This window comes from Etheostoma spectabile, chromosome 12 (genome assembly GCF_008692095.1).
Source record: "Etheostoma spectabile isolate EspeVRDwgs_2016 chromosome 12, UIUC_Espe_1.0, whole genome shotgun sequence".
Lineage (NCBI taxonomy): Eukaryota > Metazoa > Chordata > Actinopteri > Perciformes > Percidae > Etheostoma > Etheostoma spectabile.
In genome coordinates this window covers 13,585,433-13,600,410 of record NC_045744.1, presented here as the reverse complement: position 1 = coordinate 13,600,410, position 14,978 = coordinate 13,585,433, and the positions used below count along the sequence as shown (strand labels likewise).

The following is a 14,978-nucleotide window of genomic DNA, read 5'->3' as shown; positions in this document are numbered from 1 at the left end:
ACAACAAAAATGTATGTCAGTCAGTCTGACCAATGCAAACTTGGTTAAACGGAATAAGTTCACAAACAATAGCTTTTAAAAGCTGCTTTAGTTAAATGTTGCCTTAAACAGATCTATGTAATAAGGTTGAGTGATACAAATACTGAAGTAACTACATTGTCACAATTACACAACGCACCAAAACAATTCATACATCAGTTGTACATTATTAAATTGTATCTCTTTTTACTCATGTGTTTGTTATTTACAGACATATCACACATTAATAATGATTTGCTATTATCTGCTATGCTTTACTCTCCCAATGCAGTGTGTGTCAATCAATTAGTCAGTTCTTAATTCCTTTAGTTTCATCATGCATATACACTTTCTTATCATGATGATAACCATTTCCATAAGTCGGAAAACTGTGTTTATCCAAAACTGTCTTTTTATCATGGTCCCGAGACACTGGCTTGGTCTCAAAAGCACTGACTGGAAGCATTTGGGACGAACTGACAGACATCTCAGTTTGAACGGCTTTATGGCAGGGTGATTTCTGTATATGTTTCTGGGCAATTGCAGGGAGGGCGAGCTGCTCCCTCTGAACCTTCTTGTCTTCCCATAACTTCAGCAGGCGGCGTTGATTATTTGTCATATCCTTGAGATTTTGCTGCAATGACTGCACTTGATCCTCTAGAAGTGTTTTAGAGGTGACTGTATTTGCCAACTCTGCAGTTAAATCATTAATGGTCAGACTCAGTTTCCCAGCCTTCTCCACCAGGGAACTGCACTCACGGTCCTTTTCATGTAAGTCATCGATTATGTCCTTTGTGGTCTTACCATTGAATTTAGGGTCGCATTCAAGTCCAATCTCATTACGAAGAGACTTCACTTGTTTCCTCAGCTCCTTGTTGTCCATAGTCAAGGTCTTCAGTTTCTGTTTCACAGCCTCAGTTGAACGCATCCTCGACTCATACTGTCTGAGTTTCTCTCTGAGAACACTTTCTCTGTGCATGGCATCATCTCTTTCCTTTCTGCATTTCTCCAAGAGTTTCAATGTCTCAAATTTGGACACTTTTTCACCTTTCCCATTTGAGGCAGCCATCCTATGGTAAGATTCCCAAATCACAATAATGATTAGAAAAAAAATGAAAAAGGCATTTTCATATTTAAATAGTCCTTGAGCATGGTGTTGGTAATCCACTTCACAACCATGAGCAGCTACATGCATGCCTGAGACTGAGGCAGTTGACATTTCTCTAACAGGGTTATCCGTTTGACGGGCAGCTCCTGTGTAACTCAAAGCTGGGGCTTGAATGACCATTAATTAGGGCGCCACAATCCCTTTGACACCGTTTCAAGTGACACATTTTTTTTCTTCTATTTTGTTAATTAATCTGAGAACTTTACCCTTGTTAATCTATGGAAATATGAAAGACTTAACAGAGGTCCCTTCTGTGTAAGGTGCTGACCACACGCTGTGTGCCGGTAAAAAACAGGCTTTAGATACATAAGTAACTTTTTCCACTGCAGGTGATCTGTGCATCCAAACAGTGACACAGTAGATTCTATCAGTTTGCTCCACCACACGACAGATAAGATTGATGAGTTGGAAAATCAGTAGCCGCAGCCAAATGTCTGCTTTTAAAGTCAGACGCTCTCTTTGAAATGAAAGGAAGTTATACCAATTAGTTACAATCTCCCCCCTAAATATTTAAAATATCCAACTGTTGAAATGTAGTGGCAGCCTTTAATGCAGTCAGGAGCTGGTAGAAAAGAGACATGTTGACCAGACGTGTGGGAGTTAAGGGTGATTTCAGGTCGTCCTACTGAAAAACCTAACGTTTACCGAAATAAAAAGTTGAGCAAAAACAATTAAAGCATTTATTGAGGTGGCAGTAGCTCAGTTGGTAGGGAGTTGGGTTGGGAAATGGAGGGTTGCTGGTTCAACCCCCCGTGCTCTTGAGCAAGGCACCGTATCCCAGTACTAGTAAATTGAAATTTCCCCACACAATTTTAAACTAAATGAACAAACACTGCAGTGATAACATTTAGTGTGTGCTAGATTGTTTAAAAAAAAAAATATTAAAATTTCAGTTTTTTTTTTTTTTTTTTTTTTTAAACAGGTGGATTTTTGTTGGCTAGCTATCTGTATCTCCATTTCTAGTCTGTGTGTTAAGCTAAGCTAACCAACTGCTGGCTGTAGATTCATATGTATACTAAATAAATAAGAGTGGCATCTTCTAATACAACTTATGGCAAGAAAGCAAATCAGCATATTTCCCAAAATGTAGAATTATTTCTTTAAAGTGGGTAAAGACATTATGGTAATAATCTGCTCATGGTTTAATTTGTTCTTAAAAATAGGCTCTGGGTTGATGTTTTTTAATGATTGGTTTAATTAATTAGGGTGGGTCCCAGTGCCATGTTGCTTTTTTCACATGGAGAACAGACAATTGAAATGTCATAAATTGTATCAAATGCATTTTGTTACAATTAAAACCAATTAATAAAAGAAATAGTTACACAAGTTGTATGTGCCTTGGACAGTTAGAATGGGTCTTTGGCATTACATGATGGCACTTACGGTTATATCAGTTAGAGGAAAATACAATAACTATTTGTCAATAACAAGTCCAACCCTTAATATCTCGCGAACACTAAAAAAAATTTGCTGTTTTTAAAGAATATTCTTTACACAAAGTATACTAGCCATTTCCCATTAACTGAATACAAAATTCATATACAAAATGCCTTTGATGCCAAAAACATTACTACACAGACTGAAATATTTCAACATAAGAACTTTAAAGCAGAAAGCTACCATACTACAAGAAATTGTATGTGCTGCGTAACACAATATTTCATTTAACTTTAAAGACCTTTAAAGACGTTTAGTATCCATCGCATTAGACATGATATACCTGGTCCCAGGTTATGCAGTTAAACCAAGCATATACACTGGGTTTTAAGGTCTTGAGCCAGAATGTCCGAGTGCAGGTGAAATCCACACGACCCATGACTTCATTGCCACAGCAACCCGATTCTCTCTAATAAGGCAACAGGAGAACCTGCAATTTAAAAAAGAATAACACATGCTTTGAGAAGGAGAAATCATGTAAAGGAAGTCCGGTGTCAGATGTTCTGCTCTAGCAGGTCAAACACCCAAGCTCGAGCCGAAGCGACTGAAATAGGCCAACAATGTAGGGCTACGACTGAAGTAGGAGGTCATTAGTCTTGATACTATTGAATTCAATTCAATTCAATTTTATATAAATAGTACCAAATCACAACAACAGTTATCTTTTTATAAAAGAGCAGGTTTAGACCTTACTCTGTGATGTTATTTACAGAAACCCAATGTGAATTTAAAAACGGCCAAAAGGAAAGGCAAATAGAATAGGAAGGACTATGACTCGCATATATCAAGTTATCGAATTGTACTATGAGATCATGGCTTAAAAAGCTTCTGGGTCACTATTGTTTACCTTTAGACAATAAAAGGCTTTCATGTCGAAGACGGCGCCTTAGTCACTTCTGTTCCAGCCGAACTGTCAGCTGGTAGTACTGCCTCTGGTTTGCTAAAGAAATAGGCCTGAACAACCAAACAAGGAAAGGATATAAGACAAGTATACAACAACGCAGCAAAAAATCAATTACAGTAATAAGAGAAACCACTGATCAATGAAGAACTAAAGCCAGTGTGTCTATGAGTAAGTGTGCAACAAATATTCAGTTTAACAGAAGAAAATGCAATCCATTTATCCTAGTAAACCTTCAGACACAGGCTTACTTTGTAGACTAATAACACAAGACATACGATACTCTAAGCAACTGACGGTATTCACATTAGGAAGTGCACTAACAGCCTGTTCTGACACCAGTTAGCCAAAGTGGTCACATCTTCCAATGAAGAGAAACTCCCCAGAGGGAGATTACTTGACACTATCAGGTAGTCATTTCCCAGAAATACAAAGGGAGAAACACACAAACATGTTTGTGTAGTGTAGTGTCTGTGATTGACATTGACAAGTTGGGTCGAAGCTTGGCCATGCTACTGAGATCATTGAGGAAAAATGAGAAAGAGTCCATCTTTGCTGTTATCTACACAAAGATGGACAGGCAGCTTGGTTCTTCTGGATTAATGAAGATGTAGTTTGCCAAGGCAAGACAAATAATGTTGTATCTTATTTCCCCCAGATGTATTCTCCATATCTGCCAAATTTAAAAACATCCTAACAGTAAAGTGATGTAAAAACAGCATCATAACTATAGCGAGTATAATTACCTTACAGCCAACAGCAAGAAGAATGTTGAGCACAGCAATGGCCGACATTATTGCTATGATAACTTTGGGGTGATCATCCCTGACGGCAGGCCAGAAAGTCATCACCAGAACTGAGCCTGAGAGGCAGAGAGCCACCACGATGGAGCACCACCGCAGCCATTCATATGGGATTATCCACAGGACCTTTTGTAGGAAACAGAACATTATATACTGTATGTCTCATGTTCTGAGCCTTATTAGACACAATCAATGCTCAAAATGTATTCATGATACAGTATAAGTATTAATCAACTCCCAAGATTTGTAATTTGGAGCGGCCACATTTCATTGTGTTATCAATTGTTATGTTGAGATAAAGATTTCAGGTCTTACCACTGCTGGTATGTAAATTGCAAGAGAGTATCCATATACACAGACGATCTCCATAAAGGAGTATGACACTAAGTTCATGATCTTGTTGTTTCTCCATAGCAGGACACCCCAGAGTGCAAGAGGCACAAACCAAGCATAGCTGAAGATTGCTGTTGCAGCTATGGTCACTAGAAAACAAAGCAAATTAAAAAAATAAAAGTCTTTAAGCAAAATGTACAGTTTCCTTTTACATTGAACCTGAACAAGTTAGCCATGAACACCAAATAATAACAGCACTTACCTTTTCGAAACTCTGGGGTATACTTATAGTTGGGTTTGCCTAAGTGCACCAGAAAGTTGGATATGTTTCCACTGATGGCAATGGCAAACACAAGAGTGGTGCAAATCCAGAAGGGTCCTGAAAAGCACAAATATCAAGCATTGGAACCTTGTTAGTATGCCTTGTGTTCTTATTTTCCAAAACAGAAAAATGGACAAGAAGGTTACTGTTTAAATGCTAACCATAAAGATCAGGATTTCTGCGAAGGTGGACATGAACGAAGTTCTTTCCAGGCCATGGCAACACTGATCCAATTATTCTTTCCTTCACCTGAAAGAAATGTTCATAACCACTAAATATGTACACTAATTGAAGCTACATTTGTTCTAGGGCACTCCATATTACAAAACAAAATATGAGTGGTTAAAGTCATTAAATTCTGTTGTAAATATATTACGTGATGAGTCTCGATGTCAAAAAATCTTTGGTAGTACTCAAACGTCCAGAAGGGGACACTTTTCTTTGGCCCAGAGAGAAGCTTCAATTGAAAAAAGGAACAAAAATGAGAAAACCTCAATTAATCAAAGAAATATTTGATAAACAAAATGGAAATTGGTGAAGAAAAGTTGTAGTCTTGTGCAGACCTCTGTCTTGTCATCACTGGCAAGTGGGTCCTCGTCATCACCATCAGGAGTGAAACCAACAGCTTTTCTCTGCTTGTCAGGTTTAATATTGTCTTCTTCAATGCTAATGGTGGTTGCATCTCTGTTAGCTTCCAGCAGATTACCAGCTTCTTCAAATTCTAATCTCATAACATGGATAAATGGAAAATAGTAATAAAAAATGTTGACAGTTTTTTTTAGAGAACTATTTATTGTTACTGCAGTGCAGCACAGGCAGAGTTCTGACAGATGTGCATCCAGATAACATAGAGAGCGGGAAAGAGCACACAGTAAACTGTAGCAAAACATCACTGAAGCAACGTCATTTCATAATCAAACTAAACAGTGTGGAGGACACTTACCCTGGAATTGGAATGGATCATTTGTCGACGCCATTTACACGACTTCACTCTCCGTGACGTGATTCGCGTCACAGGAATTTAGGCAAGTTATGTTGCACAAAGGCTCCAACTTAATTTTAGAAAACTGTTGGGTGAAGTAAAGAAAGACATGTACAAAAACGTAAGATCCTTAGCCTAATTACTCTTTCCCCGTATGTTGGTTTAAAGTGTTGGAAACTATGATCAAAACAGGAAAAAGGAAAACGTTAACGTTATATGTTAGCTTAAGTTAGCTAGCAATTCCTTCCTTGACAGTTCAACTAACGTTAACATTTACAAACTAACGTTAGCTAGCCAACTGTCTAACGTAACTCTAAGGACAAGGAACAAACAGCCAAATCAGTTGCATTTAGAAATGTAGCTAAGCTAGTTCTTTAAACAATGCATGCTTACCAAATTATCTACCTAAACACCTAAAAATCATTTTGCTCCTCTCAGCTAACGTAGCGTTGACTGGAACCAACAGGACATCCTAGAAACGATGTAAACAAGACTTTTTCCTGTTACTAGATATTTTCAAAGTAAGCGTTTGAACTTCTTAAATGTAACATGTAGCTAATTAACTGTGTCAGGATAGGTTACATATTATGTTTTAGAAATATACTTAGGTGAATTATTTGCTTCTTAGTTTGTATGTTGGGATCTTAAACCGATTTCCTTTCAAGCAGTGGTCTTTTATTTTGAAGTTAGCAAGCAAAGACCCATAGACTATCCAAAGACCACAAATGTGTAACTTCTGCGGTACGCTACAACCACAGTCTATGGCTACGTCAACGAGGAACTCAAAATACTACAAAAAAAACGCGCTAGTGAAAAACTTCTTGGCCTGCCATATTGCGGAATGAACTGAGAAACGATAGCAGATACTAATAGTCTTACAGTACTGAAGACTCAGGGGTCCTTTTGGTCTGGTCAGTCAACAACCATAGCTAGCTAACGTTAACTAGCTAGCAGCTAACGTTAACGTTACCCTGACTTTTTGTAATGCTTCAGGTGTCAATCTGACTAAGATTGCAACTAAGAGTTGTATCAATCCCACGGAAAAAAACGTGACCTGTGACCTGAGTATGGACAATAGCGCCATTTATGTCCGAGAAAGAGGCAACCTTCGTCGTGTCAGTGACATAGTCCTGGCACAGCCAAAGCCAGTGTCATCATGCAGAAGGACAAATCCGTTTGTGCTGAGAAAAGAGAACTTCGTGTTCACCTACAATGCTGAAGGGAGTCTGAGATACACCACAAAATCTCTATTTGAAATCACTCTGTTATTCGTAGCTGACAACATCCACCATGTGGACTCGCTGGTGGGCTTTCCTGAGCAAATAGGAGACAGACTTTTTGCAGCAGCAGAAGAGAATCGTGTGTTTTTAAACGTAGAAATTTCTCAAAAAGCCTTGCAGTTATTCAGTGATGCATATGGGGAAATTGTGCTTGGATCCCTCTGTCTAAGAAATAGGTAGTTATAGTGCCAACGTATCTCCAGTTCCCCCAGTTTTATTTGCAAGACACTGCAACATCTATTGTCCCTTTTTATTTTTGCAGATTTCCACTTTTACATGAGAGATTGCGTGAAATAAAGACATTTCATAGTTTAAAGTCTCTGGATCTGTTTGGCTGCAGACTGGGTGATGATCATGAGATCTTTCAGCATCTGACATCCAGCGCATTGGCAAGGTAATACCTGATTCCTCAGTCCCAAGACATGAGGTGGAGAATTTAAGAAGCGATGTTGCTAACACTTCTTCACTCCACTTCTTCAGCAGCTAATTCAGCTTTTCATTGGTGGTAACAGTCTGTCAGATGTAGGCCTACAAAGATTGACCGCACCCATCCGGATGCTGAAGAAGGGACTGGACTGTCTTCAGTTACTTGATGTTTCTTGTAAGTAACTTAAATCGTATCTGCTTTCACGTTGTAGTGAAAATACAAATAATAATAATGTCTGCAAATACCACCACCTTCAAAGTTGACATCCGTGGTTGTTCAATGGTTGATACATTTTTCTGTTCCTTATACAGATAACCCTATCTCAGTGAGGGCTCTCAGATACCTTGCATGCCTCCCCAAACTTGAAAATCTTGATGTATCTGGGACCAATTTGAAGGTACGACGGTAACGGTTGTGTGTAACACTTGGCAGCAGCTTATTTTGATGCTGACATCTAAATGTAAAGTATACCTCCAGCTTGGCACAGGATTGAAGACAACCATGTGGGACCTGTTGAGGCTCAATTATTCAGAGAAACCACTGGACACCTTTGATCATTTAAGATGTAAAACAGAAGGTTGGGCACAGCAGGTAAATACTTTTTCAGACATTGCTAAGAGTAAACCTGTTTCTTTAATACAAGCACCATCCTGACATTATTTTTAAATGTTGCAGATGGATTGGTGTTTGATCTCACAAATACATTCATTGGTTTATTTTCAGATTGTAAACCAGTGGGAAACAAATAGCTCACAAATGCCAAAACAGAAGAAAATTGATGAATCCAGAGCATCAGCACTTCGCTTTTGTAAGTTTTTTTTACATTGCATTGACATTGTAATGGCCTATTTGTAAAAGTCAATGCTATGACACATTATCTGAGATAGTCTTGAAAGTATTTTTGTTGTCTAGTTGGCAGGCAGAAGTTTGTCAGAGAAGTCCTGAATACAGCACCCTTGGTTGTGAGAACGAGGAAGAGAACAAGAGAGAGAGACTGCATTTCTTCAGACCTGCAGCAAACAATCACATACCAGAGGAACAAGCTCCTTCCACAACAACAATTCAAGCAAAGCCTGCCTGGCACAATATCAAAAAAAGGCAGCGTCAGTTGGAAAAGTGTGACAGTTCACATCAAAGTCCTCCAACAAAACGTTTGTCCTCATCAGCTCTTACTGCAGAGGACATGGACTTGTTGAATAGCTATTGAGGTATGTGTCCATGTAGCATTCCACAAATAGCAACTTGAGTATGTTGGTTAAGTGGTAAGAATCTTACCAAGGAGGAGAGGGGAACTGTAAACACTTATACTTGGATACAGATGTTTATACGTTTTTTATAAATAAAGTTTAATATTTTGTATGTTTCCAATTTCTTGCCTGACATTATGTTGTTTGGAAACAATCTATATGATATGGTTTTTAGTGTGCTCATCAGACCTAGTATGGTAAATGCTGTAGACCAATTACATCAATCCTGGACCACTAACTGGGCAAAGCAGACAACTGCCATGAAACGGCTCCATGCTTAGTGTGAGAACTGGTTCCTTGCTAATTTAATTGACAATTTGTTTGTAAATATGCAGCACTGAAGCTAAAGGGCAACGGACGTGATTAAGACCTCAACATTGTTGCCTTATTACTTAATGTTATGGCTTTGGTATGTTCAAGGTTTTGTGTTTATATGTTGTATTATTTCCTCCCATAATATTGTTGGTCACAGAATGTGTGGTTAAAAAAAGTATCAAAAATGTTAGTCTTTTTTATTCCACACAATCTTCTGAGTGAATGTAGTTTAGGCCCCCTACTGAGGTCTGGCAAACTCAGTTCTTCTCTGCTCCTCACCCCTAGATCATTTTATTTTTCAGCCACAACTGATTTAAGTAACAAGTTACCTGAGGCAGTTTTTTAATACTTTGCACACTGCCGCTAAAGCCACTAAAGGGCTTTATACAACTTTTTTGTTCACATATGCAGTAGCACTCCCCAAGTCCTGTAAACAGCCTTTGATGTGTAAATCGGTGGAGTGCCACAGAAAAACAAATTACCACACAGCAAACCTAGAGTCAAGGTAGTATTCCCAACAGAGGAAAATTGTACATAGCACAAAGAGGGGGGTAATTGGAGGGGCTTGAGGCTCAGTTGTTGCCATTGGGCCAAGCAGGTTAATTCAGCCAATGAATTAGTGGGACACTACTGCATTGAGTCCTGTGCCAACAGGCTCAGGGACAGCTTCATCCCACCGGCTGCCATAAAACAGCTAACTCTTGAAGAGTCTTGAGCTCTGAGATTATCACTTGGCACTTTACCTCTATCACTTCATTTTCATACAGTTGACTTAAGATTTGTTTACACCTCTGTAAACATAATTCTCATTATGCATATATACGTTACTACATTCTATTTTACACTCATCAGTCTTATTCATTTGCAAAACAAATTAGACTTAACTTGCACCACTTTTTCCTTTTGTCTTAGCATTCAGATTTTGCTTGTATGTTTGCTTTTCAAAGTTGGAGCGTTGTTGGATGTGCCTGAGGTCTAAGATTGTGTGCAGATGACCAATACAGAACCTTGAACCCATAACTTGTAGTGTAATTTGGCTTTTTCCAAGTCTTTTCTAAATTTCTCTTAAATTAAGGCACTAGTTTCTGTAATCCTACAGCCACATTCTTGTGCTGAAAATTAGTTTATAAATAAACAAGTTAGCTATAGTACATGACTGAAGAAAGTCACACGAATGTCAACCACAGGACTATTGTATTTATTTCTGATCCATCATTAGGAGAACAAACAGCAAAGCAGGAAAGACTTACAGTGCTGCTCATGAGTATAGGAACCCCTGCTTAAGAAAAAAATTATCTCTCAATGCAAATCAAACCAGCTATTTGGCTAACTGAAATAAAACCATGATAATCTCTCGGTATGGTGAAGGGTATGTGATGATGTGGGGCTATTTAAATTCCAAAGGCCAAGGGAACTTTGGTAGGATGCATAGTATCCTGGATCCAGGAAATAACTGGCCTTTAAAAATAAACATCTGCCTGCTTCTATGGGAATTTAACATTAAGGTGTCTATACTCATGCCCCCTGTATTTTAAGGAAGAACAGTTATTTATGTATGATAAAAGTTGGATTTTTCCTCATTTTGTTTTATTAAGGCATTAAGATCAATTTCCAAGAGTTTTTTTTTTTTCCCCTCTTTTTAGTCAACTTAAACAGGGGGTCCTATACTCATGAGCAGCACTGTAACTGTGTGGATCGTCAATATTAATTAAGATTAAGGGTAAAGAATTTTATTGTAAAATTCAGTATCAGCTGTAAATCACTGCAGTAAAAACAGAACAAACAGGGAGAGTCTGCAATATTAGCTCTATCTATTTTTACCAAAAGTTGAGGTTATGGGTAGAAACCTGCATTACTTCCAGTCACTAACAGTTCATTTACCCAATATTCATTAAAATAAGCATACCAACAGAAAGCTAATGCACACCTTGAAAGAAAAATCCCAAAAGACATTTTACTCAGGAATACAAAATGTTTTCCAAGAAGTCACTCCTGTTCGGACCAAAAGAAGCACAGGTGTGCCTGAGTAAAAGAAATCAACAATATATTATTCCTAAAAGAGGAATTTCTTTCTTTGCTACAGCTTGGTTTCTAGATGTCTGACTGGCCCAGGTTGACTTTGGAAGGGAGTGGCCCGGCCTCCTCTTCTGGCCCTTTGGAGGTAATGATCAGCAGGGAGGATGCTGGGTATGGAGTCAGTTTCTCTTCCTTTACATACTCCTTGTCACCATAGATGCTCAATTTCTGAAAGAAATAAAAAAAACAAAAATGTTGAAATAGTGTTTTGGCTTTTAACCTTTTTTGGCATTGTCAACATAAAAAAAATCCTCAAGAGTAAAGATAACCACAAACTTGAATATAACTATAAACACTGACTTTATTATAAAGCAATAAGTTAAATATAGGTAGGAGAAGATGCAGTATGTTTCACATTATACAGTAGGTGTTTAGCTCATGCCTTAAATATGTTATTACGCCCATTTTGCTTTCTTGCGGAGAATTGGGATGATAAGATCATTGCTACTTCTGCATGTGTACAGTAAATATGAAACAACATTCAGCAGCCAGGTAACAAAATGTTTTATCTCGTTTGCTTAATTTGTACAAAAGTTGAAGTGTAAAAGGGAGAGACTCTAGGAGAGTTATTGATCTTGTCCAAGAAATGCGATAAACGTTTTTTTTACAAGATTGGTTTTTATTTGTGAGCTTTAGAGGTGCTGGTTGACAAATAATGTTACCTTTGGACAGAGGCAGACTAGCCATTTCCTGTAGCCTATGATCCTGATTCATTTCTTTATGCTAAGCTAACCAGCAGCTGGCTCCAGACACATATTTATACTACAGACATAAGACGGGTATTTAGCTTCTCATCTAACTCAGCAAGAAAGTGGATAAGCAAACTTCACAAAACACACGACACATACATTATAAGCAACTGCCCATTAAAATAAACAAACTTAACCACAGAGAGTACAAAAATAAGACTACAGCGACCTGAAATTACATGTAAACATTCACACACCTAGACTGAGTTTGTATGTTAACCAAAGTGCCAGGAATCTCAAAATAAAATACTACTAATACTAATAATAATAATATTAATGATAATTTTAAAAAAGGAGGGTAGAACTTACCTCAGCAGGTACATACTGGTCTACAGCAGTTGCCAAAGTGGCACAGCAGATCCAGATCAGGACCAGCACAGACAGGATCAGGGTTGTGGTTAGGATCCAACCTGGTAGCCAAGGGTTTCTGAGGAGAGAAGTACAAATATTAAGCTTGTGTGGCTGGTGCTGTTATGTCATGCTCTATGAAGCAAGTTTTATAATTAAACTTCTTTGAAAATGTAGATACACTTTGTGCCAACAAACCTTGAAAGACAGCTGAAGAGGTTATATCATCATTATAGCTGCGGTCCCCGGTCATGTCTCTGTCCCTCTCCTGGATTAAAGTGCGATGGTATTCTTTGTAAACTGGGCTTAACCCAGGGACTTGAAAAGGAGAAATAAAACGTTACTTGGCATGCACACTTCTAATCTACACGGTTTATTCCCCTTGTTGTATTATAGGACATGTGGATTGGGTGTAAAATAAAGCCTTGGTGTAGGCAATTTTAGGAGCGTTGCTTTTAAAGAAGGCTGGAATTCTATATTTTTCTTTTTAACTAATTGAATGAAAACACCAGCACCAACCATGTATTAGTTTTACTCGATACTTTTCAATGCACTTCTTCACATCTCTCTGACATCGTATCAGGGGGGCGGTCTCAAACCTTTTCTTTATGGCTCCAAAATCTTCTGACATTTACACCCACTTACATTGTGACTATACGTGTAAAGATACATTCATTGTTGGTTTTCCTAAGACTTTTTGACAATAAAGAAACCGAGAATATCACCAAAGTTCTACCTAAGTGTATTTTAAGAAAATTGAATGGAGTACTTACAGGTCTTCTGTGGGTCTTCTTTAATGTCGGTTTCCACTTCAAATTGGGAGAAAAACTTAACTTGGGGTTCAGTCTGTTAAACAGAAGACATAACTGGATTTTTAACAGTGTTTTTGGTTGCATTAGCATAGTAGCATGTTGTTTGCATAGATAATCCTAGACTGGATCACCTAGTAGTTCAGTACAATACCTGGAAAATTACAACTCTGCCATCATCAGCCTGGAGGTAGAATGTCCACGTGGAAGTGATGAAGCTGTGTGCCTGACTCATTACATCCTCCCAAAACCCTCTGACCAGAGTCAGGGGGTACAGCAGGTGAATCCTGGGCATCATGGCTTCCAACTGAAAAAAAAGTAATACTGAGTGCATGGTTCTTCATGGAAAGAGGTTTATACCCAATCAGGCCACCGAGTGATTCTTACACACCTGCTCATGACGTTGCTCAGCAAATGGAAGCTGATTCTGACAGCCCAGATTGCATGCATACTGCTCATCAGAACGGGTGTAGGCTTCATGACAGGCTGCAAAGGTTTTTTTCAAGATTTTTATTGTTACACTGGTTATACGAGTACAAACGTGAAAACATTATGTTGAGAGACTTAAGTATGGAAAAAAAAAAAAACAGTTTGTAGAAAATGTAAGGGACACATTTAAATATAATACGTAAATAACAAATCTAAGAAGCAATGAAGTAAAACGGTTAATATGAAAAGACAAAATATAACAATCATTCATACATACACATATAGATGCATACACACACACATATAGATGCACACGCACACACACGCAATGAAATTATTGTACATCCGAGGCCTATTTACAGGTTGTGTGTGTGTGTTGTCCACTTATTATGGTATACAACAGTTTAGCTTTACAGTAACGTTAGGTGATTTCATGGATAACAAGCGATTTCAAAGAGGCCTGGGCACTATACGTTATGAATTAAAAGATCTTAGGCTCGGTTCATGGCTTACTTGATTCACACTCGGACTTGGTCTGATTTAGATCTTCGCTGTCACGAACAAACTGACAAATGGAGAATAGACGGCAGCCTCTCTGACAGGCATAGAGTTCCTCCTCCTACAAAACAAACCACAGGACCAGTTGATTGCCTCGGCAAACAACACATGTGTGAAATCGGTTGCACTTTCACACAAGTCAAATACATTTAATTAAATAGAAGGCGTTGTAGCCTATGGTTGTGACAAAGTGAAATATGCAGGCCCACGTTTGCTTCGGCAAGTTAGCTAACGCTAGCAGATACTTTTCTCATCGAGAGGAGTAACGTTACTCACCCGTGGATACGTGTGCAAACTGTATGTCAGTTCACATGACTTATGGCAGGATACTGTGTTTCCCAAAACACTGTCGAACACATCTGAAGATGCTGAGGTGCTCGCAAGCAGGACAAACAGTCCTAACATACAGACAAAGGAGGAAAGAGTCCCCATTTTGTCTGCGAAAACCTAAACAAACAACACGCTCTTCTTCCTCCTTACTCGTACTGTTTTCTCGCGGGAATTCTGCATCACGCGAGACTGTTTCTAAATGTTTTGCTGTGTTTAATGCTCCTCGTAACTTCTTAAATACATGTTTACATTTTGAAGGTGATAATGCATTATTATAATTTTTTGAATTCAAACTTTCTTGTTATCGGGATTTGTTTAGGCTAGACCACTAGTGACTATAGTTATGGAAATAAGTTATGTTACCATTTAGGGTCCTTTTAGTTTCCTTTGCCACACTTCATAATTGTATGCATAGGCCTACAACTTTGTGACATACTGTATTATGT

The 14,978-nt window shown here is 38.3% G+C and overlaps 4 protein-coding genes across 4 annotated transcripts; 1 reads left to right on the top strand and 3 right to left on the bottom strand.

Moving 5' to 3' along the window:
• Window positions 1-91: 91 nt before the first annotated feature.
• LOC116698914 (uncharacterized) lies at window positions 92-2,184 on the bottom strand. The gene has a single exon (XM_032531150.1). It carries the CDS (start codon window positions 1,304-1,306, stop codon window positions 329-331), a length of 978 nt encoding a protein of 325 aa, XP_032387041.1. The 5' UTR covers window positions 1,307-2,184; the 3' UTR covers window positions 92-328.
• Window positions 2,185-2,469: 285 nt separating this feature from the next.
• yipf1 (Yip1 domain family, member 1) lies at window positions 2,470-6,598 on the bottom strand. Its single transcript, XM_032531152.1, has 10 exons — window positions 6,358-6,598; window positions 5,926-6,049; window positions 5,546-5,703; window positions 5,359-5,439; window positions 5,144-5,231; window positions 4,923-5,039; window positions 4,643-4,809; window positions 4,271-4,453; window positions 3,471-3,577; window positions 2,470-3,053 (listed from the first exon to the last, which is right to left on the bottom strand). Exons 2-9 carry the CDS (start codon window positions 5,957-5,959, stop codon window positions 3,491-3,493), a joined length of 915 nt encoding a protein of 304 aa, XP_032387043.1. The 5' UTR covers window positions 5,960-6,049; window positions 6,358-6,598; the 3' UTR covers window positions 2,470-3,053; window positions 3,471-3,490.
• A 61-nt stretch (window positions 6,599-6,659) lies between these two features.
• Window positions 6,660-10,276, top strand: lrrc42 (leucine rich repeat containing 42). Its single transcript, XM_032531153.1, is given in 9 exon segments — window positions 6,660-7,420; window positions 7,507-7,638; window positions 7,689-7,692; window positions 7,728-7,845; window positions 7,983-8,068; window positions 8,149-8,262; window positions 8,395-8,479; window positions 8,584-8,631; window positions 8,634-10,276. Coding segments are annotated over 9 exon segments (1,221 nt in total). The 5' UTR covers window positions 6,660-7,031; the 3' UTR covers window positions 8,879-10,276.
• Window positions 10,277-10,920: 644 nt separating this feature from the next.
• Window positions 10,921-14,730, bottom strand: tmem59 (transmembrane protein 59). Its single transcript, XM_032531151.1, is given in 9 exon segments — window positions 10,921-11,477; window positions 12,368-12,485; window positions 12,605-12,629; window positions 12,632-12,724; window positions 13,180-13,252; window positions 13,370-13,522; window positions 13,607-13,701; window positions 14,158-14,263; window positions 14,479-14,730. Coding segments are annotated over 9 exon segments (972 nt in total). The 5' UTR covers window positions 14,635-14,730; the 3' UTR covers window positions 10,921-11,324.
• Window positions 14,731-14,978: the final 248 nt, after the last annotated feature.